This window comes from Hippoglossus stenolepis, chromosome 14, assembly GCF_022539355.2.
Source record: "Hippoglossus stenolepis isolate QCI-W04-F060 chromosome 14, HSTE1.2, whole genome shotgun sequence".
NCBI lineage: Eukaryota > Metazoa > Chordata > Actinopteri > Pleuronectiformes > Pleuronectidae > Hippoglossus > Hippoglossus stenolepis.
In genome coordinates this window covers 18631593-18655618 of record NC_061496.1, presented here as the reverse complement: position 1 = coordinate 18655618, position 24026 = coordinate 18631593, and the positions used below count along the sequence as shown (strand labels likewise).

The following is a 24026-nucleotide window of genomic DNA, read 5'->3' as shown; positions in this document are numbered from 1 at the left end:
CTAAAGCTCAAGCTCGTGGTTATGAAATAAGAGAAAGGCCCAGTTTTTCCACAGGATGGGCAATGGAGGACTTTCCTGGCTTGGCCCGCACAAGCCTGAGGTCATCGCTCATAACAAACAAGCACTGCCAACATAAAATTAAGGCTGTGACTGAATACAAATACTGGTCCAAATACCTCCAACCCTGTAACAGTAAAAGTGACTCAGCTCTGACCAGATACAGGAGCTGACACACAGCTCTGTAATTCAGAAACAGGATCTTTCTTTTGAGGGGCTGTCAGAGGAAACTATGTCCAGCAGAGGTTATATGACAAATAATATTATGGTTCCTTCCCAAAAACTGTGGTTTGAAGTCAAATAAGAATCTGAGAACGAGTGCTCTGGTGCAAATATAGCGGATATCTGCTGCCCCCAAGTGGCAGAAACACACACAACACAGAAAGCTGACCTGAAAGTTAAAGAAAATACCACAAACTTCACCACCTGGTAATTCCAAATAAATTTATTTTTATTTTCATCCACTGTACAAAGCAAGCATGGAATCTCCTGGACACTGACGTGACTGAGCTGGAAACAGAGATGGACCATTGCTTTCCACCAAAGAAAAAGAAAAAGTACCTAGTGGGACGGAAATAAAACGAGACTCAATATATGTACGTAACCACTGGTTTCCTGTAAATGTAATTATTTAGTGCTGGACTGGGCAAAAGAAAAAGACTGATAATTTATTCATGGTGCAGAAGCTGAGGTGTCGTACCACAGTTCTACTCCAGAGCCTTGACGATGGCCTCGTTGGCCTCTATGCTGATCTGAACCGCTGCCCTCCCTGCCTCGTCAGATGTTCCAGCCAATTCAGACTGGGCCTTCTCCAGGTTGGCCTTGGCAGCCTAAAAATGGACAGAAAACAGAAAAGTATGAAAAGGAGAGACAGTACAGGGCAGAGGCTGATGAAGCCCTGAATTGAGATTTTGTTTTAAAGGAGTAGAGATGTTGTCGTCGTTTTGGGTCATATTTTGATAATGTTAAATTTTCCCCTCTGAACCTCATTTCTACTCAAGGTTTGAAGTGGGAGCCATTAGCGACATAAGATTTGATGACGTCTCTAAACCGGCCGATCACCCCATTAATCATTTGTAGACTGTGAATAACCAAGCCAGAGCCAGTTTCAGACAAAAATTCTGAAATGGGTTTGGGTCATTTGGGTCATGTTGGATGGGCTATCTACTTGATTTTTTACTCTACACTTGCCTGTAATCAGGGAAAACATCAGGGTTTGGGGAGATATCGGTAAGTTTTCTCTCTGGCTCAGATAGAAAATTACAGTCCGAGCCGCATTTTTATCACTCGAACCCACAGTCCAAGTAGTAACATGATTATCAACTACGATGGATCGTCAAACGCTCTGATGCCAACCAAAATGTAAAAGTCAACAGTAAGGCTGCACAAGATTGACTGAAAAGTGCAGAGAAAGACGGGCAGAGAAAATCCCCTCTGCCTCTTTGCTGTGAAAGCTCAATTTGTCACAGTAGCGATTAGAAACGAGAAATGCCAAACATAGCTGGAAGTTAAAGGTCTCCCAGTAGGGATTTGACACATCTGCTATAACTCAACAGTGACTGACCTTTCTCTCCTTATTAACAGCGTGGGCCCATGTGCATTGTTACTGCAGAGTGGAAGATGACGAGAGGGGCGGAAAAAAAACAAAAAACGAATTTACCGCTATGAAGTCAACTTGACAGTGACACTGACACTGGCCAAGGTCAAAGGGAGACACCTCCACAGTGAGTGCATAATAATGCAGCCTAGCATTAACAAGACTGACATTTAAACAAGGACCAGACTGCAACTCTGATCAGGTGGCTAATTATCAGCTGGAAGGTGTTCATCAGCGCAGCAGATCAAAATGAGAGAGGAAGAAAATCTAGTGTGGGCTCAAAGAATAGTCTGTGCTGTCAAAGACCGTGTCCCTGCTGGGAGACAAACCAGGGAGAACAATCAGGGATTATGCACGCCTCAACAAATTGGATATGGACACCTGTCACACAAATCTCATTAAAACATAAAAGATCCATGAGGAATTGACTCACACGCACTGGACTGACATTTTGCAGTTATAATTTGTAGAAGACAGAGTCGTCCGTGCAAGACATTAAAGAGTTCAAAGTAAAACAAAGACTCCTCCAATAAGCAGGTTTGGGATTTCAGAAAACAAAGAGCTACAAGAACCTGAGCTAAGCGTCTGTGACGACCAGATACTCAATGCCTAAGAATCTCTCCAATTTCCATTTCTATTACGCGTGAGACAAAAATGTGCTTTACATGTACTCTGAGGCGAAGATACTGATGCTGACCTTTGGAGCTGATGACGACATCAGCCTTGAAACACAAACCCCATCATAACCATAAAGGAGAAATGAATCTTCTCTCGCCCGCCTCCACAGTGAGGTCTAAACTGTGGAACTACAGAACTGTCAGGATTTCTAACGCTCAAGGACACCACAGGTATAAAGAAAAGCACTGCGTGGTAGTGAGATGAAAAATGTCGGGACAGAGATGACAACCAGCTTCTGATTGAACAAAGAGCTATAATTTAAATTGAAAGGACCAAAGGAAATTAAATGGCTGTTGCAATTTAACAGGTAGAACGGATTTTGCAAATGACGTATTCTGTCAACAATGATGAACACATACAGAGCATTCAAACTTATTGTAATATTTTGAATCTCCATTCTCAACTTCAACAGCGCATTCACACAGGATAACTAGATGCCACAAAGACTGACCTCTAGCATTTATATACCTCACTAAAAATAAGTACTATAATATCATTCAGAGCCATTACACACTTGATAATAAAAAGATCAATGCCACCATTCGCTGGCTAAATCATTAAAGCAAATACAGACTTAATTGATGCAATTACAGGATAACCTGTGGGACATTACACAAAACTGTCCCGCCTTTGTGAAACTTTGGATCAATGTATCTTTGGACTGTGTCAGGAAGGTCATGATGCATTTTGATCTGCAACATAATGTACAGACGATCATGTTGTTGTTTCCACCCCCAACTTTTCTAATTTCAAATTAAACAATTATTTAACAGTAGCAGAAGTGTTTTGTTGTGATTTACATGGTGCCGTTTGTATTACAGTTCTTTTCGATACATGATGAAACTTCTAATCTTACACTCGCCTGTCTTTAAAAACGCTACCGAAGATTGTGAATGGAATTTCAAGAATATTAAACTACAATTTTCTCAGACATCAGAAATGTCTGATTAGTCAAATGTTGAAAAATTAAGGCTTTCATTACACTGATGGAATAATCCTGAAAACCCAATGTCTCTAAATGTTCTGCTCACTGACTTGCAGAATTGCAACTGGTTAACAAATAGGTTAAGCAAGATTTGTATTTTCACATGGTATACATGCTCATACTTCTGCAGATGCAGCTCAGTAATAAAGCCATTATACTTACTGCAACGTCGAACTGGTCCAAGGTAAACGCCTCCTCAGCTAACAGCTGCACTGAAGAATCAGCATTGACTGTTACTGATCCGCTGCTCACTGTGGAAACACAAAGGAGTTAAACATCCAAACAACAAGTCATTTTCAGTTTTAAAATCAATGCTATGTGTGGAGAAGGAATTCGGTGGTCAGACGTATGGGAGCAGTCACGCAATTCAATAATTTAAGCACAGGGTCTCAATTCTATCATGTTAATGCATGTGATCTGATATGTATATTTAATTTTTTTTTCTTATAATACAGTTTATAAAATAAATGAGATTAGTCTCCATTGATAGATTGATCAAATATACCAACTGTACTGCGAACTTTTATTACAACACTACAACATAATAAGTTAACAATGTTTCCCACTTGCTCGATTGATTCTCGTTGCTCACCATTGCTATAGCTCAACGTAAGAGACGTGACAATGTAATTTTTACATGTTAGAGACATAGACAGTGTGGAAACATGGGTATGGGAATGATAAGGGAAAGAAGATAGATCTCAGGGATGAACAGATGGGGAGATGAAAGAGAGGAAGAGAGGAAAGATGGAGTGGAGAGGGCAGAAAGATTGAAAAGATGAGCCAAAAAACAAGACCTTGAATTTATAGAGACTTTGAAAATTCAAAGATACAAGTCCTGGTTGTGCCCTTCGTCACACGGCAATATGGAAAAAGACCTTATCACAATATTTTTTTTCATATCAGTCGATATCGATATATATTGTGATATAAATGATTGGTTCGGCGTGGCGCTATTCTCATTATCATTGGTTGTCCGTGCTGTCTGTCAATACATGGATAGAATGAGCTCTAATGTTATATCGACCATCTACAATTTTACCATGAGGCTGTGAATGAGTGAAAGTGTCTGAATGCACTGTATATCACAAGCTATTTGCACAGTCTTCACACTCTAATGTCGCATGGGAATACATACTGGAAAATTTTGCTCAGGAGGAAAACAATATCACAGCCATGCTGAGACGCAGTTATTCACTTTGTGAAGCACAGTCTTACCAAAGTATTTGACAGCGGAGCCGTCGTCATTGTAGACTGTGACAACGCCGGGCCTGAGCACCTGCAGGGTGGGGACGTGGGCAGGGAGGATACCGAATTGCCCGGTGAGTGTGGGCACATCAACCTGTTTCACACTGGCCTTGGTGAAAAATACCTGGAGACAGAAGTGGAGACAGGATGGAGAGATGCAGTTAATGATTTATAAACACTCATGAAACAATTGAACTTCAAAGTAGTGACTGCTCAAAGTCGCAGCTGCCAGACTTCAAACAGGAGAGACAGGATTAGAGCATAGCATCTTCTGACAAGGTCATGTTTTCATCAGCTTTTACTTATTTAACCGTTTGTCCAATGGTTTGCAGGATTACACAAAAATATTGAACAGATGGGGGGGCGGGTCGGCAAAGAACCCATTCATTTTGATCTGGATCAGGGGGCGGGTCCATTTACTGTTTTCACTTTCTTCAACATTGCCAGATAAAGCGTTTTTCGAACTGTTTTTATATTTCTTGCAAAAACAATTCGTGGATCTTGATGAAAGAAATCAGGCATATTTAATTATATTCACAAACGTGTGCAAGTTGGTGCAGACCCAAATAAAAATCTGGAGAATATAAATATGATGTCATAAGGCGAATATTGGGCAATGGCAGAGGAATGCACACTACTGAGTGATGTTCTAGTTTTCAATAAGAGTCCCACACAGGACTGGATGTGCTAACACAGTGAGACGGGACCTTCTCACTGACATGGAGCTCAAGGTTAGAGAGCTCAGCTTTTAACACGGTTACTCTGGGACTGATCCACAAGGACACACACTTCCAAACACGGGTGTGTGCAGGCGTGTACTTTAAAGTGTGTGAAGTTCAAAACAGAGCAGCGCTTTAAGGTCACATCTTCGGTGGGTGCACACTGACACACCGCTGGGCAAAGACATTGAATGACAGCTAGCCTCGCTATCGTTAGCCAGCTAAGCTAAGCCCCTGTTCTCACAATGCAAACTCCGCCTGCATCAAAACTAGATGTGTGCACCAACTACTGTTAGCATACGTGCAAAAACTGCTACACGAGCACGGAGGTGATGGTTGTTTCATGTCAAATGTGACGGTGAACTTAAGAGGACAATAAAAGCGAGTTAGCCGGCTAGCTGCCTGGGCCCGAGGAGCCTCGTCGTTAACGTGAGCTAAGCTACCTGTGTCGGGGAGGCGAAAGTGAAGGACATCTGCGGGGCACCGGAGGCCGCCTCTGCGTAGGACCGGGCCTGCCTGAGCACCGGGAGAGCCCGGCGGAGAAACCTCGCTGCCATCATGTCGGAAAGTCGCTTCTTGTTCAAGTACGAGTGAATGACAGAGATCCCGGAGCTCCGGCGTGAAGACGGTCAGTGTGCGCAGGGCAGGACAAGGACGTTGGTACCCTACCCATAAGCCTTTACGCTGTCGCAAAGGATGCAGGGTAGTGTAGTCGTTTGAGCACCAGAGACAGACAGCCAATCAGAAGCCAGCACAGAGCTAAACCCAATGTTCACTTGGGTTCATCAAAGTAACCGGACTATGAAAACATAAAATTGCGTAAATAATCTGTGCACTATAATTCCAGATGGACTTCTTACATTTAATCATTTCAGTTTTTTTATTACTTTGTTGTATGTCTATTTTCAAGACTCCGCTCAGTCTTGATATTGTTTTATTATCATTTTGATTATAACATGGCTTTATTGTTGATGTTGTACTTGAAGTGGAATTTAAAAAAAAGTTGTTTATTTTCCACCCCATATTATTCTCCAATTAATCCACCTGCTTTCTGGAATGCATCATTAAAAGACTGTAATTAATAAATGTAATAAATGTATTTATTTACTTATGTATCTATCTAGGCTATATACTTATTTTTTATTACACTTTGTAACATGGTTCCTATTTAAATAAAGTTTATTCTTATTATTATTATAATAATTATAACTTTATACTATAACTATTATTGTGTCGCTTCAGCAATAATAAAACAAAAAATTCTATACCGTGAATTAAGGCGAGCATTTGTGAACTTGTGAGCAACACATTGAACCCAAGAAATAATTATAATATTTAGTAGCTGAGACTGTTTCCACTGAGTCCGAGAACAGTTTTCTATCTCAAATAGTACAGGAGGAGCTTACTTCGAAGTTAGAAGCCAATGTGCACACACTGCCACTAGATGGCGCCCATAGCGTGTGTTATATGTTGCCACAATGGCCAAGGACCCATCAGTCTGGTCTGGGACCAAGTTCTTCAGACACGTTTATCAGACCTTCACTGCTTCAACGTTAACATTTTACACAGCCAATGTTACACAAACCAATAAAAGAAAGGGTCATGAAGAAGAAGCCTCCTCCTGTCTCTGCTTCACTTGGCACCGGCACCATCTCTGCGTCCAGCTGTGGCTCCACATCTGGATCGTGTTAGCAGAGAAACCCCTCAGTCACTCAGCCCTGCCTCGCTCTGCGCGTCACGTGGTGCGCCTCTGTGACTCGGGGTGGTGGGCGTGTCCTAAGCGGTGGGGTTTCATTCATAAATACTCTTAGCCTTTGAAATCCACATTAAAGTGCTCGGAGACGAGTTTCACGCTGTTGGCTCCGGGCCCCGCCGCCGCTGCGCATGGACCAGACTGGTTGAAGTAGGTAAGTCTGGCTCCTTCCTTCGCTCCGTGATGCTCCGTGATCGTGTGTGTTTGTGCAACCAGTTCAAACCGTGAGTTCTACCCTGCTTCCTCTGTGTGTGAGTGTGTGTGTGTGTGTGAGTGTGTGTTTGTGTGAGTGTGTGTGTGTGTGTGTGAGCGGACTGATGGAGATCAGGAGCTCTAGTGAAATATCACGATGGTGCATTTATTATCCTCTATTTTCCTGGATGAAACCTGCAGCTCGCCCGTATAGTGTTTTACTTTATTCCGTCGCATAAAACGATGCGATCTCACAAAGATCGTATCAGCCAATCAATCCCCTATAAGGAAACAACTGCGAGTGGCAGAGCCGATGCTCTTTATTTTCTTCCAGAGAAGAGAAAAACAATCTTGCGGCACCGAGCAATAAGGACCGAGATGCTTTCTTTCTCTTGTGCAGCCATTTCTCCATAAAAACAACTAACTACGAGGTGTGTAATAAAACCTTAGACCTGTGTTCTATTGTATGGAGGTGCTGGGGAAATCAATGCATGGGACTGGGTGTAAAAAAAATCGGGAATCGACAGTGATACACCATGATCATGAGTGAGGCAGCTGGTATATAACGATTTTTTTTCATTGAGCAGGACGGGATATGGTATTACTGGGACTCCCATGTCTCACCATCTGCTCAGCCAGGTCATCAATACAGCAATCTACAGGGGTCGTGTCAGGATAAATATACTTTTATGGCTTGATTTCATACATTATCCCCTATTATTTCCTTATGCTTTATAGAGATATCTGTGATATGAGGCAACTTGTCATTACAAGCAGATATACGATATAATATGACTTATACAATGAGGCAGGTTTACCTCATTATTAGCCTGTTGATGTAATAATTTAATAAAGAATACGTGATGAGGCTGTGTTGAGGAATATTGCAGCTTTCTATCATCATCACTGCAAATGGAGAGCCTGTTCTCTGATGTGTTGAATGCAGAAAGCACTAATGTAATATAAAAACGTATCCACTCAAACAACTGAATAATTAAACAAATCATTGCTACTGTTATGTGTGTGTGCTTGTTATCAGCCATGCAGCACTGCCATCCTGTTGCTCCGAGGCCAGCGGGCCAGCCCTGACAGGGGGGGACACTTGAGGGGGCTGGGTGGGCTGAGGTGCTGAGGATGCAGCAAGGGAGCTGAGGAGGAGACTCCGGAGCCACAGCCTGATACACACTCACATCCAGAACTGCTGCTACTGCGCGCTGAACCTCCATCAGGGTAAGAGCTGCACACTCGGCTGGTAGGAGAGCAGGATGTGGTACAGAGGGGGAAGCGTTCTGGTCACAGCCTGACAGTTTGCATGCTCGGACCGTGAATGCAGGGGGGGGATTTTGGCAGAGTCGGCCGCGGAGAGCTCAGCGATAGCTCACAGGTTGTGGTGCAGAAGTTGAGAGGTGCTGCAGTGACTGGCAGGCGAGCAAGCAGAGTGCTGAGTGCTGCTGGCATGTTGCTTCTCTCCTGCTGGGTGAGTAGATCCAACCAGGGTGTGTGTGCATGTGTGTGTGTGTGTGTGGATGTGGATGTAAGTTGTGTGTGTGGGAGAGTGTGTGAGAGTGAGAGTGAGTGAGTTGTGTGTGTGTGTGTGTGAGTGAGTAGGCGTTTGGTGCAGCAGCAGCAGAATTATTGCCTATGATCTGTAGGAATGAAAGCATCCTACAGCTATGGTATTGAAAGCCACTGGAGACACAGTTAGTGAGAGCTGGTGTTTCTCTCTATTTTCTGTTTGTGTGTGTGTGTGTGTGTGTGTGTGTGGGAGTAGGATAGAGAGTCTTTGGGCTGATAAGGAATCATGGGTGATAATTTACAGGTACGATACTGACATTTGCATCCTTTGTGGGATTCAGCACATGCGCACAAACTCTGTACACACACAGCGCTCCACATGCACAAGATTCCTCTGCTGCAATGTGCGTTCTCTATCACATTACACAGGGTAATATAAATGTGAATTTGCTGTTAGCAGACATCTTTCTAAAATCATCATTGTACGCATTCGGCAAAGTTTTGTTTCACCTTTATTTGCAGAGAATGTCTGGATAAACTGCAGCATCTTTGGTGGCGGACTCTGTGATTTGATGAACAGCTCCAGTAACAGTCATTTCCTCTGTGTGTTTGTGTGTGTGTGTGTGCATGTGTTATCTCTCAGGGGGACTCTCTAGTTGGCCTGGACCATGAGCAATGAGTCTACCGTCTGGAACATCCTACCAGAAAACTCCACAGTAAGTCTGCCTGCCTGTCACCACGGGGGTTATTCTCCAACTTCCTGTGTGTGTGTGTGTGTGTGTCTCGCTCAGCACCAGAACCATACTTTGCCATATTCTGTTTTCTGACCAATTGACTGGCTAATAGAGAACATCCTGACCTGGACCTGGAATAATCAAATCTCTGATCTAATCTCAGCTTTAATTTCCCCTCGCAGAGAAATTACAGCGTGACGCCAGAGTCCGGCGCTCATTAACACTTGCTTGTGCGTTCTCCCTCAGAGAGGTCAGCGTTACACTCCACCTGCCAGATCATCACTCTGATCTCCAGAGTCTGTTATCTTTACATAACCGTCTCTATTCTCCCAACCCATGTTGCCGTTCATCATTTTATTCACACAGTTGTCAAGGCCAGTGTTCTGTTGCCTATACTGTCACAAAGAAATCAATTTGGTGGAGGTAATACTATGAACAAAACCATATATCTGGTGTGGTAGTTGATCACAATCATGCAGCAAATTACATAATGATAAGCTTCAGCTTTTTTTAGAAGGTCAACATGGACTTTTGAAATGTTTTTATTTTAAATGAAGACAGATTTTAAGATGTCTTTTCATGTTCAAATAATAAATTTCAAGTACGGTTGACTGTAGCAGTGGGAAAAAGTACTATAGAGACCCTACCAGAAAACTACTTTACTATTACTATTACTATTTTTTACACACTATTTTGTTGTTAGAATTGTTTTGTAATTGAATTGTAATTTTACATTCAAAATGATAACAATGTAGTCATAAATCTATAAGAATACATAGACTATCAGAAGGGCACATTTCTCCATCAAGGCTAACAAACTATCTGATGAAATTGATCCAAATCCTGAATCGATCTATTTACTCCGAAATGATATGGGTTGTTGCTTGGGTCATGCTGCACCCCTTGACTAAATCTAATGTAAATCGGTGCAGTTGTTTTGGAGTTATCCTGCTGACAGTCAAACTAAAGGCAATGAAAACATAACCTCCTTGTATGTATCTTTTGTGGTAGTAAATCGGTCATAAAGCAAATTACATAGGTGTGCATGGTTTTAACTTTTCACCTTCTTTTATTGGAAGCCCATATGGACTTTTCATTTTGGTCTTTTTCTAATGAAGGGGGGGAGATTTTAAGCTGTCTTCTGATTTTATTTGACTATATAAGTGCACACTGTAGCAGGATAAGCTACTGTACAGCCTCCACCGGTGCTCGTTGGGTGGTTAATTTACTCAGCTCCAGTCCTCCCTGAGAGAGCTCTGCCATAGCTTAAGGTGCACTGCAGACAGGTTAACAGCTCTGGCACTTATTGATTAATTGCACTGTTGCATTTATAGATTCACTTTAGGCCGGCCGAACAACCAGTAGAGCCAGATCAATATTTGAAGCTGCATGTTTTATTGTTATTTTGGACGTAAAACAGCTGCAAACCTAGACCACTGTATTACTAGGTGTCGTGCATTTCATGTTGCAAATGTATATGAATCACTTACACTGAACCGGCTGCAGTTGCCACCATCAGGTCAAATTGAATTAATGGCTTTCTTATGGTCTGTCACTGTATGTTAATACAGTTTTTTTATGAACTTTTTTATTTTTTTTACTGAAGTAAAATAAAAATTTCCCTAATTCACATCTGATCTGGATATAAGGAATAAGAGAGGGTGCCACAAGTGAGTGGTTCCATAGCTTTAATGTTTATGTGGGAAGATTTTCCTGCTGCTCCCTCACTCTTAAGCCAGCGTACAGACTGTCCAAACTCAGCACAGGAAGACGTCTACCTCTTTCCGATTGAGGTCGATTTTATTTTGCCATCTTTTTGTCTCAGGAGATCCCATTCAAGGCCAAGGAGCAGCAGGATGGCTACGTGCTCATCCTGGTGATCCTCTCATTCTTCCTGGTAGGAACGTTGATCTTCATCTCGGTCCTCCTCATCACCTGCCGCCGATGCTGTCATGGAGGGCAATGCTGTGACAGGTGCGACGCAAAAAAACGTTTGGTTGTACATTAAGCAGTTTAACCTGACATTCTGGTGCAGAGCGACTTGTAAAGACTCCAGTAGTACATAAAGTCCACAGCACTGAAAGGAACCAACAGTTAGGATCGATGTAAGGGCTGTACAGTTGAGCCCTGTCATAAATAATAACTTTTGGATGTCTGTTGTTTTGAAAATAGGCCAAAATGTTCATTCACCTCTATTGAGGTTATTGAATGTGGTGAAGTTATATTGGGTTTCATGAGGTAGTTTAGTCTGCAGCACCAGGTGCACAGGGGTTGCACACACACACACACACACACACACACACACACACACACACACACACACACACACACACACACACACACACACACACACACACACACACACACACACACACACGCATTCGCACACACACAGTAAATTTGACTAATCTGCAACTGCTATTTAAACAGACCAGTACTGATATTGAATGTGGAAAGTTACACAACAGATAACTCTCACTGCACTTTCCAATGAAGATAACTACTTCCTGTGTACTCCACCCAAGTGACTCCCAAACCCGTCTTTGTTATGATTCCACTGCCACACAATACAGTGATCCATTAAACAAATGAAAGACTGAGAGCTGTATCGCAACAGTTATGTAACCGGCCTGATGTAGGCTAAGCATGTCAGAGCAGCAGCACAGTGCATTCACTCATTAAAATGATGTGCTGTTTGAATGTCAGCACCCCCTGTGGGGCTCTTATTAAAACACCTTGGTGGAAGCACATTCAATATTCATGCTCATTTATTTGTGATTCACCATGTGTTCATTCAGCAGTAACATGGCACCCTTGAGTTGCTTTGTCCCTCTCCACGGCAGCGGTGCATCTGCACATACACGTAAACGTACAAGAGCACACTGGACAGATACAGATAAACAGGGAGGCAGAGAGGCTGAGAAAAAGGCGAGGGAGAACCGGAGGAGAATCAGCAGACTGGTACAAATGATGAGTGTAATGAGATTTCATAGCAGCCATCAGCACTGATTATTCTCACGTCTCAACCCAGTGCACGGCAGAGAGGCACACACACACACACACACACACACACACATGCTCACGCTCAAACTCACATATAAGGTATGGGAAAGCGGGAGCCACAGAGGAAATGAAAGACAGAGGAAGCGAAGATCAGGGTGGACGCAGAAATCCTTCAGGTCATTTCACACCGTTTCACACACACACACACGCTCACACACACACAAACACACACACACTGGCACACACATAAAGCTCTCATATCTCTGCCCAAAGAAATCAGAGGGAGAAAAATGACTGGAAAGAGCTTTTCATTTTAATTTTTCTGCCTCATCAAGTAAAAGCTGGACATGGGATATAAGAGGCACTTTTTAGAATAATCCATCCCCTAAACGATATGACCTTTACTATGAATTTTCTCTGTGCCCTTAAAAATGAGTGGAGACATGCGATCCAATATAGCACCAGCTTTATCACTTCGAGAGGTCCCTCGGCCCTGAGGTTATCAAATTACTGGCAATGATTTGGGCCATTGCTGATTATACAGCCTCAGTGAACATTCAGTTCTACCATCATGTCTTTTTACGGCTTGATTCTACTACTGATGACCTGTATGTGTATGTGAACTCCAGCCAAACACAAAGATCAAACAGTAGTGCTGCCGATCACCGCGGCCGCCCGTGTTGCTGCCCACATCAGCGGGATCCGATAGATAAAAGACAGACTTCGGGTGTAATCATGTCACCGCATTGATCTGAATGTTTCTTCCTGCCCCAGGGCCAGCGATGACCCTGAAAAAACCAACACCACCTACATGGAGGAGTCTCTGCCCACCCATGGTAAGAGAAAAACGCACTCAGGAGAAAAAGAGATGTAGGGATAGAGGAAACAGATAAAGAGACGAGGGAGGAGTAATGGAGACAGCAAGGCTGGGAGATGGAGGGATTGAATTGATGGAAGCGGGCATATTTTTATAGCATCAGCACAAATGTGTAATGTCCATTAAAATATTGTGATCTCGACCCAATCTCTTTAAGTAGCCGTGCCATTCCTGGAACACATTTGGACATTTTGGGACCAGTGAGTGGACTGAGTGAAAATGATCTATTAAAAGGCAGCATCAGTTTGGCATCCAACTCCCTTTGTAAGGCTTTTTGTTTTTAGTTTTACAGTCAGCAGTTTTTCATATTAGCATAATCATCCTTCAAAAAGGTGTCTGAACATCGGATGTTTGACCCCAGACTCTATACAGTACAGCAAATGTGGGATTTTTTTTAAATATACTGAAATTTGGGCATATTTAATGTCTTTAATGCACATTTGACAGTTCAAATATGAAAGGAAATGAGTAGAAAGAGATGAAGGGTGATATGCAATTAAACGTCCTTTAAGAATACTTAGGAACATTGTGGTTCATGCATGGGCACTGCCCTGAGCTGCAAGTCCATAGGACACCCCCGCCTAATGAAAAACCTCTGCTTGAGCTAGGTACTAGTCCCTACAGTATATCACATGGAACATCAGCCATTACTTGGAATGTCACCATTTAACAAGATTGAGAGTGCTATGCTAGGGGCTAGATATTGTAGCAGTCGTATGCTAGCATGCTAATTTCATGGGTTAAAAATAGCACAACACACCATCTATGTCATCTTATGACAGAATCAACCATTTGGCATTTATTTACGTCTGAAAATAATTGTAGCATCCACCTAGGTCAAAGATGGGACCTGCCCGAGCATTCATCCTTAAATGGGAGTCAGTGATTATTTTCAAATATATGCTAATCGATATGTTTACACTATTTTTGATACTCTACTGAGTATCTTTCGATTTTGGGGCAGTGGTTCAGGACTTGCTCTTTTGATGGCTGACTGTATTCTTTACCTTCAGGTGGCTCAGGATTGTCCCTCAGCAAAACATTACTATGTTTACTTGCGTCAACATTTTCTCACACAGTGACCCATCAGCACACATTGCTCTCAATGACATAAGCCAGACTTTGGCCTCAGACCTCAAATAAATCATAGCTGAGGTTGATGGGAATGTCATTAGTTTAGTAATGGGAACATTTTAAAAACAGTTATTACATTTCATTATGAGAGGAACACAAATGCATGTTACCAAAAAGTAATCCATCCAAATATTTACCCAGATTTTTTCAGAAAAACCACAAATGAAAACCTCATGGCAGTAGAAAAAAGACTGGGGATCATGATTCATAAGGATTCATCTTCTGGAAACTATGCGCTGAACCATTTCGTAGATGTTGTCATGTTTCACTCTAACCCTTGATAAGTGAAACATTTTGACCTACTGGTGATTATGGAAGGAAAAGTCTGTAGGATTCATTCATGGGGACCACGAATGTTGTTGAGACATTTCCTATTAATGTAGATTTTGATATTTCAAGAGCCACAGAGTAAGCTAAGCTAAAATTTCGGAATGCATTGACCTACCTAAAATAACCTCTTACCAGTGAACCAGGAATAAACTCAAAGTGCACTTTAATCTTTCTTTGCCATCACCCCTTGCTCTTCCTTCATCTACTCTATCTACTTAAATGTCCATGTCTTCTGTTTTTCCCCCTCTTGTTTGTCTGGATAGAAATCACCATCAGGGTGGATGAGTCAGACTGCCTGTCAATGGTCAGCTCTCCCGATCAAGAGACAGAGCGCTTCCTCTCCACAGGCACCACAGGCCGCCGTGTCTCCTTCAATGAGGCGGCACTTTTCGATCACAGCAAGAAGACCCAGGAGAAGGGACGCAGGTCAGAAAGCCGACTCATGAGCAGAAGCCCACATTTAAAAATGAACTCTCATTTATGACCATACACTGCTTTCTGTGATTAAAGGATTGACGTATTTGACAGTGTCTATCTCACTTATATGTTTGTTCAGTGTTAAGAATTAATCCAGAATGCATAATGTATGATGTGGACACAACGAGCTCTCGCAATTTCTCATTATTCCAGTGCCCTAATTTTCTGTTAAGGCCCTGATCCTGAAAATTCTTCTAGAAAAATCATTACATATTGCTGAAAGCAGGTTCCTGGGTAGCCGTGATGAGTTTGGAGTAGGATATTTCCCCTTGGCAGTTTGTCTCCTGTGTAATGTGTCATCTTGTGCAGATTTGTATTGGGCTTTTTGTTTCGCACCCCAGGTACACTCTGACCGAGGGCGACTTTCACCACCTGAAGAACGCCCGTCTCACACACCTCCACATCCCGCCCCCGGCCCTCAAGATAGTCACCATCCACGAGTGCGACTCGGCCGAAAACACCATCACCATGAAGATGCGCCCTGTCGCTAAGTCAGCACTTTCCATCTTCCAGGTGACAGTCTGGACTTGCTTTTAGACCTGATATTGAACTATTCTTGATTGGGGAGCAATTAGATTATCAATCACTCTGGCCAAAGCGAGAAAATGTATCAGGCGAATGTACCCAAAGAGCAATCTGGGGACTCCGACTGCTCAATTCAACATTGAACATTGATTTCCCCTTTAGGTGAGGCTGTCCAATCACTTATAATGGGCTATTACCGAAAATACTTTAGAAGTGCAGCATAATAGTTGTATTAAAGCAGACTAGGGTTTTTCAGAAAATGTGCATGCTCAAACACATGATTCAAAAGGGGTAAAAGGGTGTTCTTTCCTACAGCCAATGCTGTGCCCCCTTCCACAAACAGCGCTGACCAGCCTGAGTGTCAATCCCAGCTGTGCCCTCCCTGGAGATGCTCTCAACTCTGTGGTGGACACCAGCTTCAGCGAGAACACTGTTGCACTCAGCACTAAAGACAATCGCTCCAGCTCTGTAAGTTACCACCAGTTACTGTCAAATACACAATATTTTATACAAGAAAAATAACTACATTTTCACAATGGTTAAGAAATTTAGCAGTGGCTTTCTTGCTGAAAATTAAGAAAACATGAGTGCAAATTCCTAGTAGTGAGTGTACATACAAATCACCTTTAAGAGCTCCATATTGACCTACATACCACTGCACATCTAGTATCTAGGTCAACGCGAAGTTCCTGGAGTTAATCATCTGTGATAAGATTTCTTAAGTCAGTAAACCAACCAGCCAACAAGTGAGTCATCCACGCGGACATTAGAGGGTCATGGAGCCTGAGGGAGGACGAACGCAAGTGATGGCTAAACAAGGAAGCCTGTGTGGAACATCACTGTCGGTGTAGATTATACACACGCCGCTAATCTTGGCCTGTTTTCTTTCTCACCGTGTTTCTGTCTCTGCTCAGATCGAGATGATGGGACCTGGACCGCGGGGCAGAGGCAGCAGTGTCAGCGTTGGAGAAGGGGCCACCATGGGAAGTGATGCCCATCCTGCTGGTGGCGGTGGTGGTAGTACTGGAAGCCAGGGGCCCGTGCTGCAATTCTTCACCAAACTGCGGCGTCATGCTAGTTTGGAGGGGGCCAGTCCCTACTTCAAGATCAAGAAATGGAAGCTGGACAGCAGCCAGAGGGCCTCGAGTCTGGACACTAGAGGTAATGGATCCGTGATGGTGTTTATTTCTGTTGTATTATATTTAGAACCAATCTGGTGCCAGTGCAGGGAAAACTTTTGTAATTATTTGTGGTTCTTTGTCATAATCATACTTTATTTCCTAAATATTTGCATTGTTCGTATTTTTGGCAGTTTTCTCTCCTGGTAAATAGACAATGAGCAGGGGGCTTCAGCAACCACCTGTGAGATGCCTCCTGGCTGCAAAGACTCTTATATACACACAGATACACACAGGCACAAGACAGATGGCTCAGTGACGCAAAGATTGGTCTTTCCAAGTCAGCCTGAGCCCCTAAGTGAATCCTCCCTGCCGATCCCCCTACATCCTATATACACACACACTTCTCCCTGCTCATCCCCAGGCTCAAGTTTTCTATTATTCCAACGGAAGAAGAAAAAGATCACTAAATCCCCCCGCAGAGACCTCACCAGTTGATGGAAAGCTTTTCCCCGAATTAAGTGTCACTTCACTCCTGCCTGCTGTTACCCAACCTGCAGAACTCACACTTTTCTCTCTCCACATGTTTGTTATGAGCCAGGCTCGCCAAAGAGGAGACAGTTCCAGCGCCAGCGTGCCGCCAGTGAGAGCATGGACCAGGACGACAACGACGCGCACCACATAGACCTCATCCAGTACATCGCCCGCACCCAGGACGTCCCCTACGGCCGCACCCAGCCCACCACACGCCTCCTCTCGCCTCCCTCTACACCACCCCCCTCCCTCGGCAGGTATCTTTAATTCCCTTGCCATTCATCCTGTCCACTGCTTTGCTGCCTTGCACTCATTTCTTTTTCAGCAGCTAGAAAATGTAATGTAAAGGTAAACAAGGGGAATTTGATTGTCAACCACTCTGCCTTAACATGAACATGTGCTTTTATAACCTCTGTCAAACTGCATTGCAAAAACATCTGAGTGATCTGGTCACTAGAAAACGTAACTCTCAAAGTTTAATGACATTAAATTACATTTAACCAGTCCATGCTGACTAACTGTAAATACTATTTGACCACAGTTTGATTTATATGTAATAAGATTCCTTTAAGAAAGAGTTCTTTAAAACCCAATTTCATGATTCGAGCCAGATGTTGGGGATTTCCAGAGTATACTTTTTTCTGTGGAGGGTGGAGTTGAAAATTGGATCCCAGGGAATAAATCTGGCATATCTGGCATCCATCGCTGACATGGTCTGGATAATAGCATGATATCTGCAAGAGAGCAATGTCACTGCAATTTGGTTATATTAATTTTGCAATTACATATCCAGATTTTGCTGAATATTAGGTTATGCAACATAAATAACCTCCCAAGTACAAGCACTTATATAACTATTTTGTTTCTCTAGATGTTAGATGAAATTGAATTAGTATTTCCTGTGCATGTTTGCAGATGTTTAGTGTTAAAAATAAAAGGAATTTCTGGTACGCTGCGGTGAGCTAAGAAATTTCAGGAGGTTTCTTGCCACTGATATCTCTCCAGTGATGTTGCAAGCAGTGTGCATTCTTTAAATTTGTTTTCCCAAGTTAAAGTGAATTTCAAACACACTTGGTGTCATTATTCAGCTTTGTTCAGTTTAAGGACATGCAACAGCACCCATTGCCAGTCATGAAAATCATTCTGTGCACTGTGAACACAGCCATCTCTCAGATGAAAGTGTAACGGTAATATGCACTGACACTGACACTTGTTTGCATGTCTGCACCCCCTCCCCTCATTCTCTCTCATCCCTGTGTGTACACTACAGGGTAGAGGTAGAGGTGATGGTGGAGCCCCGCTGCAGACAAGGAGGACCAGGGGTGATTGGCCTATCCCCTGATCCACAAGACGAAGCTCTGCACCTGGCAAAAAGGGAAGGTGCAGACCCCTTGGAGCCCCAAGTTCCCCAGGACCCCCAGTCACTTTACAGAGACATTTGGACCCTTCGCGCAACACTGGAACAGTATGCCGCCTCTGATCAGAGCAGCAACAATGACAGGAGCTCTGTCTGCAGCGATGTGGAAAGTGTGTGTTCGCTGGGTGGACGAACAGAGACAGAGAGAGGAGGGCTCCCCAGCTACACATCCCAAGATTTAGGGGATGAGGCAGAAGGTGGGGAGGATGACAAGGGCTTTTTGATGTACGTGGATGAGAGGTTGGGTACAAAGGAGGGTAAAAAAAGGAAAAGCACAGAATCAGAGCGAGGGGCCAGTGATGGAGAAACAGGGACTCGTAAACTGCTGCAGATGGATAGCGGCTATGCATCGATAGATGCTCCATCCCGAGGTCCAGAAGACCTGCGGCTGTTCGGGAGCAGCAGCATCAGCAGCAGCCCGAAGGACAGGACAGCCCATGAGAAAAGGCACCATTTCACCAGTGCAGGGAAAAGTGGAACTATAGGTGACAGCTTCGAGTCTCATCTCGAGGAGGAGCCAGAAGATGAGTCATTGTTGGGAGCCAGTGGTGGAGTTTCCATAGAAACAGGTCCCGGTTCACTGAGCTGGTTTCCATATGGTCAGATGCTCACACCGCGAGAGGCCGCGCAACTTTCACCACAACCACCAGCCCTGCACCGACGAGACTACAGCATCGACGAGAAGACGGACGCACTCTTCCATGAGTTTCTCCGCCACGACCCTCAGTTTGATCAGCTGGAATCACCACTGAAGAAACACAGGTCCCGAATCCACCTCCGAAAGCAGTGGCAGCGGCACAAGCAGTGGAGCGACCCTGGTGTCAGACACTTCCAGTCATCCTTTGAGCGACAGCGGACTCCCCTACGGAGGGGAGAAAGTGTAAACTACCCGCTGGACACGAGCTACCACAGCACCCTGCCCCGCATCGTCAGTGCTCCTGACGAGGAGACCAGCGATGGGACGGGCAGCACTCCCGACACTCTGAAGGTAGAGCCTACGACTACTGAGGATGGGAGCAAAGGCGCCACTGTCAGAGACACTGAGGAACACGCCTCATCTTCTCCGCCACCTCCTCATTCCTCTGTCTTAGAGAAAGATGAAGGACTGAGTGAGCCCCTTGACCCTCAAGAGGACAGCAAACAGTCAGGACTCCCACCTGAGCCTCCGGACGAGCGCTCACCCCCTCAGCTGCCTGACTCCTCATGCTACGGCCCGCAAACCATCACAGCAGAGCTCACAGACAAACTGACTGGTAACCTGGATGAGAGGCTGTACAGGGGCCTTCGCAGCACAAGGGACACAGCCAATGAGTGTGTGATGGTGACAGCCACACACGCCTCTCCAGATCACAGCCCTGTGTAGCTCAGCTAGAGTCGTCCTCCTCGTTAGTCGTCCTCCTCCTGCTGATACACACATTGTTTCTGTTTGTCTTTCCTCAGTTTAAATGTCTCTGTACAGTTTGAATGGTGTCACCCAGACCCAAAACAAAACAATGGAAAGTTTACTTCAAATCAAATCTATAATCAATCACTTATCCTCAGATAATGTTAGATACAGTTGATCTACTAGAAATGCATCCAGTTCATTGAAGAACAGTGTTACATATATAGAACTAACATATCAGAAATAATGGTTTAAGTAATAACTGTACATTTTTTTGTTTGTTGTCTATTCAGTCTCTTTTTTCACGTCTCTACTGCTGTTATTCCTGCCTCTGCTCTCCAGTAACAATAAGTGAAGCTGAGGGCTGGTTTGGCCTCTGTACTTGTTGATCCACTGTGAAACTAGGTGCTATTAGATGTAAAGAAAGCTACAGATCTGGACACAAATCACACATAAGTGGAAGATGAGTCAAGTTATCATAATCAGATGATAAAAGATTAGTTATCTTATAATTTATCAAAGCTATATGAGGCTGAATTCCCAGATATAGTGCAGGTGACTTCTATAGAGCTGTTCAGACTGGTTATTTAGGTCAGTGGTTCCAAAGCCATGGGTCAGAATCTCCAAGGAGGTATCTAAAGGCTGACCAGATGATTAAAAAAAATAAGACAGAAAATTATATATATTTTTCTATTTCGTATATGTTTCTTGGCCATTATTTTCAATCAACTTCAACTTCTGTTGAGATCTACTGCTAAATCAGTAGTGATTGAATTCTTCTGTCAACATTTTTCCTGGACTTAGTTAGTTAGCTACACACAATGCTGTGATAGGTCAGTTATTTCAAGTGGCAATGTCTAAGGGCACAGTCAATCATACAGGGAATGTAGCAGAGGCGAACCTTTGCCTCCTGTTCACTTCCAATCTGTGAGAGCTACAAGGCTCATACAACATTTGCATCCTGTAGCGAAGCAAATCCGCAGCGTGGCTTTATGTGAGATTTAACTTCTATAAAGTTTGACCGCACCATTTTTCTGCATTCGCCTATGTGTGACTGTGCTCTAAGACACCATATTTATTTTCACACACCAGGTGGAAAAAGCCCTGCCCCTACCCTGCCTCTGATTGACAAGTAGGTCGGGTCGGTTTAGGCACGAAGATTGTTTAGGGTTACTGAAAGAGAATCAGGGTTAGGGTTTTGATTATCAATCAAAGGTAGGGTAGGGCCAGGCCTTTGGCCATCGCTGGTGGGCAGTTATTAGGCAAGTCATTGGGGGTCACAAAGGGGCCACAAGCCCAAAAAGTTAGGAACCACTGGTTTAGATTGCTGGACAAGAATAAAGGCCAGAGAGTTTTCTCCCAGTATTACTTATTTTGAAATGGAAGCTATCTTTTGATTCTCCTCACTGAGTGTGAGACCGGTCATGATGTTTGTTGTTTTTAACTGAAACTGCTTCTCAGCAGTGACAAAGGTCTTGTTTGTTTTTTATTTGTTTTATGAGTTCATGAGTTGTACTATATTTTTGTACGTCTGCATTGCTTGAACAATAATGAAAACTGACAGTGGGGCATGTTTGACAAATTTCTTTGAAAACAGGAAGAACAGGCACTAGTGCTCTTGTATGATGACTAATTATCAGTAACAGATATGACAATAATCTATGAGTATAGTACTCTTACTCTTAAGAGTAGCTCCAGGCGTCACTAGACACTAGAATAAGCTCAGTCTCCAGCCTTGGGGTGGGCAGTTAAATCAAATCTATTAGACAGGATGGCTGCCCTCACAAACCTTTGGTGTTTATTGAATTTATAAGAAAGGCATGCTTTCTTGTGCATGTGGCTCCCAGAACAGGCCTTGTTTGTCCACATCTGACATTCTTGTCTTTTCCTTCTCTTCTCTTCCTCTTCCATTCCTGAGAAAGTTGAGAGAGCAGTAGATGCCTCCCTTGGGGGGGGGCAAGGACTTTACTTCCTGCCAGCTTATAAAATCAAACTGAACAAAGACATTATTTGTAGTTAAATAATTATTTTTTTCCCTCTTATCTTGCTTCCTTGTGCGATTAAAAACAAACCGGTACTACTGCATTCAAATAAAACCACATCAGCAGATTGATGTTCAGTGGGGGGGGAGAACATCCGCAGCAGCAGCAGCAGTAGGTTGACTGTAACCCAGTTTTGGTCATGAAATCCTATTCTCAGAGGGGCTGTTGGGCTTTTCCCTCTCTCCCTTGTTCAGAGCAGGGAGCCACTGCAGAAGATGGTGTTGAATATTAATCATAACAAGAGAAGGGAAGCCCCCTTTCCAACCTCCCTTGATCTTTGAGGCTGTTACCATGCAGCAAACTGAAAGGAGTTAATACAAATGGAAGAGAAAACATTATCCTCCTCTCTTTGTTACGGTGCCGTGATGATGCCCCTCCAGCCTGCACAGATTGCATCTTTCTCTGCTGTGTTGCAGGAGTCTCCTCTTGTGGCTAAGTGGACTCTAGGGCAGAAGCTGCTTTCCTCATTAGGGGAACAATGACTGAGATGAAAAGAGGTGAACACAAATAAGGCAGAAAGAGGATAGGGTTTTTTGCTCTGTCCTCTCTTAACGTAGCCAGCTCAAACACACAATGAACAATTTTGTGCATTTGCATCCTTTTTATATTGGCACTAGTCAGCAGGAAAGAAATAAAATATCAGTAATCCCCCTCTCTGTTACGACAGACCTCATGCTTCCTTGTTGATAATGATCACTCAGCGAAATGTGACAGTTCTGGGAAAAGAGGAAGACAGCTGTGTTTCCTATAGATCATAAGTCAAAATGAGTCAGAGCTGAGTCAGTGGGATGTGACGACCGTACAGCAACCCCGACAAGTCAAAGAAAATGGCCATGAAGGTCGATTATCCATCGGTACACGTGTACAAAGATTCGACTTTGATGTGTATAAAAGCACAACGTCACAGGACCTATAGACTAAATCGATGTCCTTCATTAGACGTAGGCAGATACTGTGTAACTGGAGACACTGTGGTAAATGGTGTTTGTGTACTAACCAGTAGCCTGTCGAATGCTTTGATGCATAGCTGTGTGTAGGTCTGCATGAGAGTCGACATTTTAGTAAAAATCTTTGTTAAAAATGTTTTTTCGGACTCACTATACAAAACATTATGTCCATAGTTGACGGCCATTTGTTTTAAAGCAGAGTTGGAAACATTGGTATGACTAGAGGTTTTGTATTTTATGGAGTCCACTTTGAAGAGTCATGCTAGAAAAGATTTTGTGAGATTTATCTCTTTAAAGGTAGAAATATTTCTGTATTCCTTGCTTGTTAGTAAAATGCTTCATTTCTCAAAGAAAAAAAAAAGGCGGGCTTTCTTAACCACTTCGCTTTTGTTGATCCAAATCTATTGAGCCTTGAGGGACCAAGTCATAAAAAGGTGTTCTTTTAGGGTTGTTTTTCAATCTGTGAATAAATGAATGAACTTAAACAAACATAATGATTCTAACTTGCCTTATTCCGAGGGAATGGTTGTTCAAGGCGTGGGAAAAGGGCGCAGGTAGGTTTCTCTCTCGTGAATCCAATTTCATTTTTCTTTATTGCTCAGGCTCATATTGATTTCTTGCCTCTCCTTATCACATCCTCCAAATTAATTGGAGAGAAAAGTCAAATCCTGCTAAATGCTTGTGTCCTTTACTACAGAAGACATCAATTGATGACTGTTTGGTGATGAAGCATAGTTTAGGATAAACCAAGGGTGCTTTC

General features: G+C 43.3%; 2 protein-coding genes across 6 annotated transcripts; one reads left to right on the top strand and one right to left on the bottom strand.

Annotated features, from left to right (window-relative positions):
• Positions 1-487: 487 nt before the first annotated feature.
• On the bottom strand, positions 488-5974 carry atp5f1d (ATP synthase F1 subunit delta). Of its 2 annotated transcripts, XM_047343186.1 has the most exons (5): positions 5728-5974; positions 4536-4689; positions 3480-3568; positions 758-887; positions 488-618 (listed from the first exon to the last, which is right to left on the bottom strand). In XM_047343186.1, exons 1-4 carry the CDS (start codon positions 5842-5844, stop codon positions 765-767), a joined length of 483 nt encoding a protein of 160 aa, XP_047199142.1. In that variant the 5' UTR covers positions 5845-5974; the 3' UTR covers positions 488-618; positions 758-764. The 2 variants fall into 2 exon arrangements, with proteins under 2 accessions (XP_047199142.1, XP_047199141.1); XM_047343185.1 differs by having other exon boundaries at positions 488-887.
• A 1079-nt stretch (positions 5975-7053) lies between these two features.
• Positions 7054-23755, top strand: cbarpb (CACN subunit beta associated regulatory protein b). 4 transcript variants are annotated; one of them, XM_047343279.1, is made up of 10 exons: positions 7054-7191; positions 9388-9460; positions 11304-11452; positions 13256-13317; positions 15086-15248; positions 15641-15812; positions 16140-16292; positions 16739-16985; positions 17544-17733; positions 18747-23755. In XM_047343279.1, exons 2-10 carry the CDS (start codon positions 9413-9415, stop codon positions 20254-20256), a joined length of 2694 nt encoding a protein of 897 aa, XP_047199235.1. In that variant the 5' UTR covers positions 7054-7191; positions 9388-9412; the 3' UTR covers positions 20257-23755. The 4 variants fall into 4 exon arrangements, with proteins under 4 accessions (XP_047199235.1, XP_047199238.1, XP_047199237.1 ...); XM_047343282.1 differs by having other exon boundaries at positions 7111-7187; XM_047343281.1 differs by lacking the exon at positions 7054-7191 and adding an exon at positions 8367-8706.
• Positions 23756-24026: the final 271 nt, after the last annotated feature.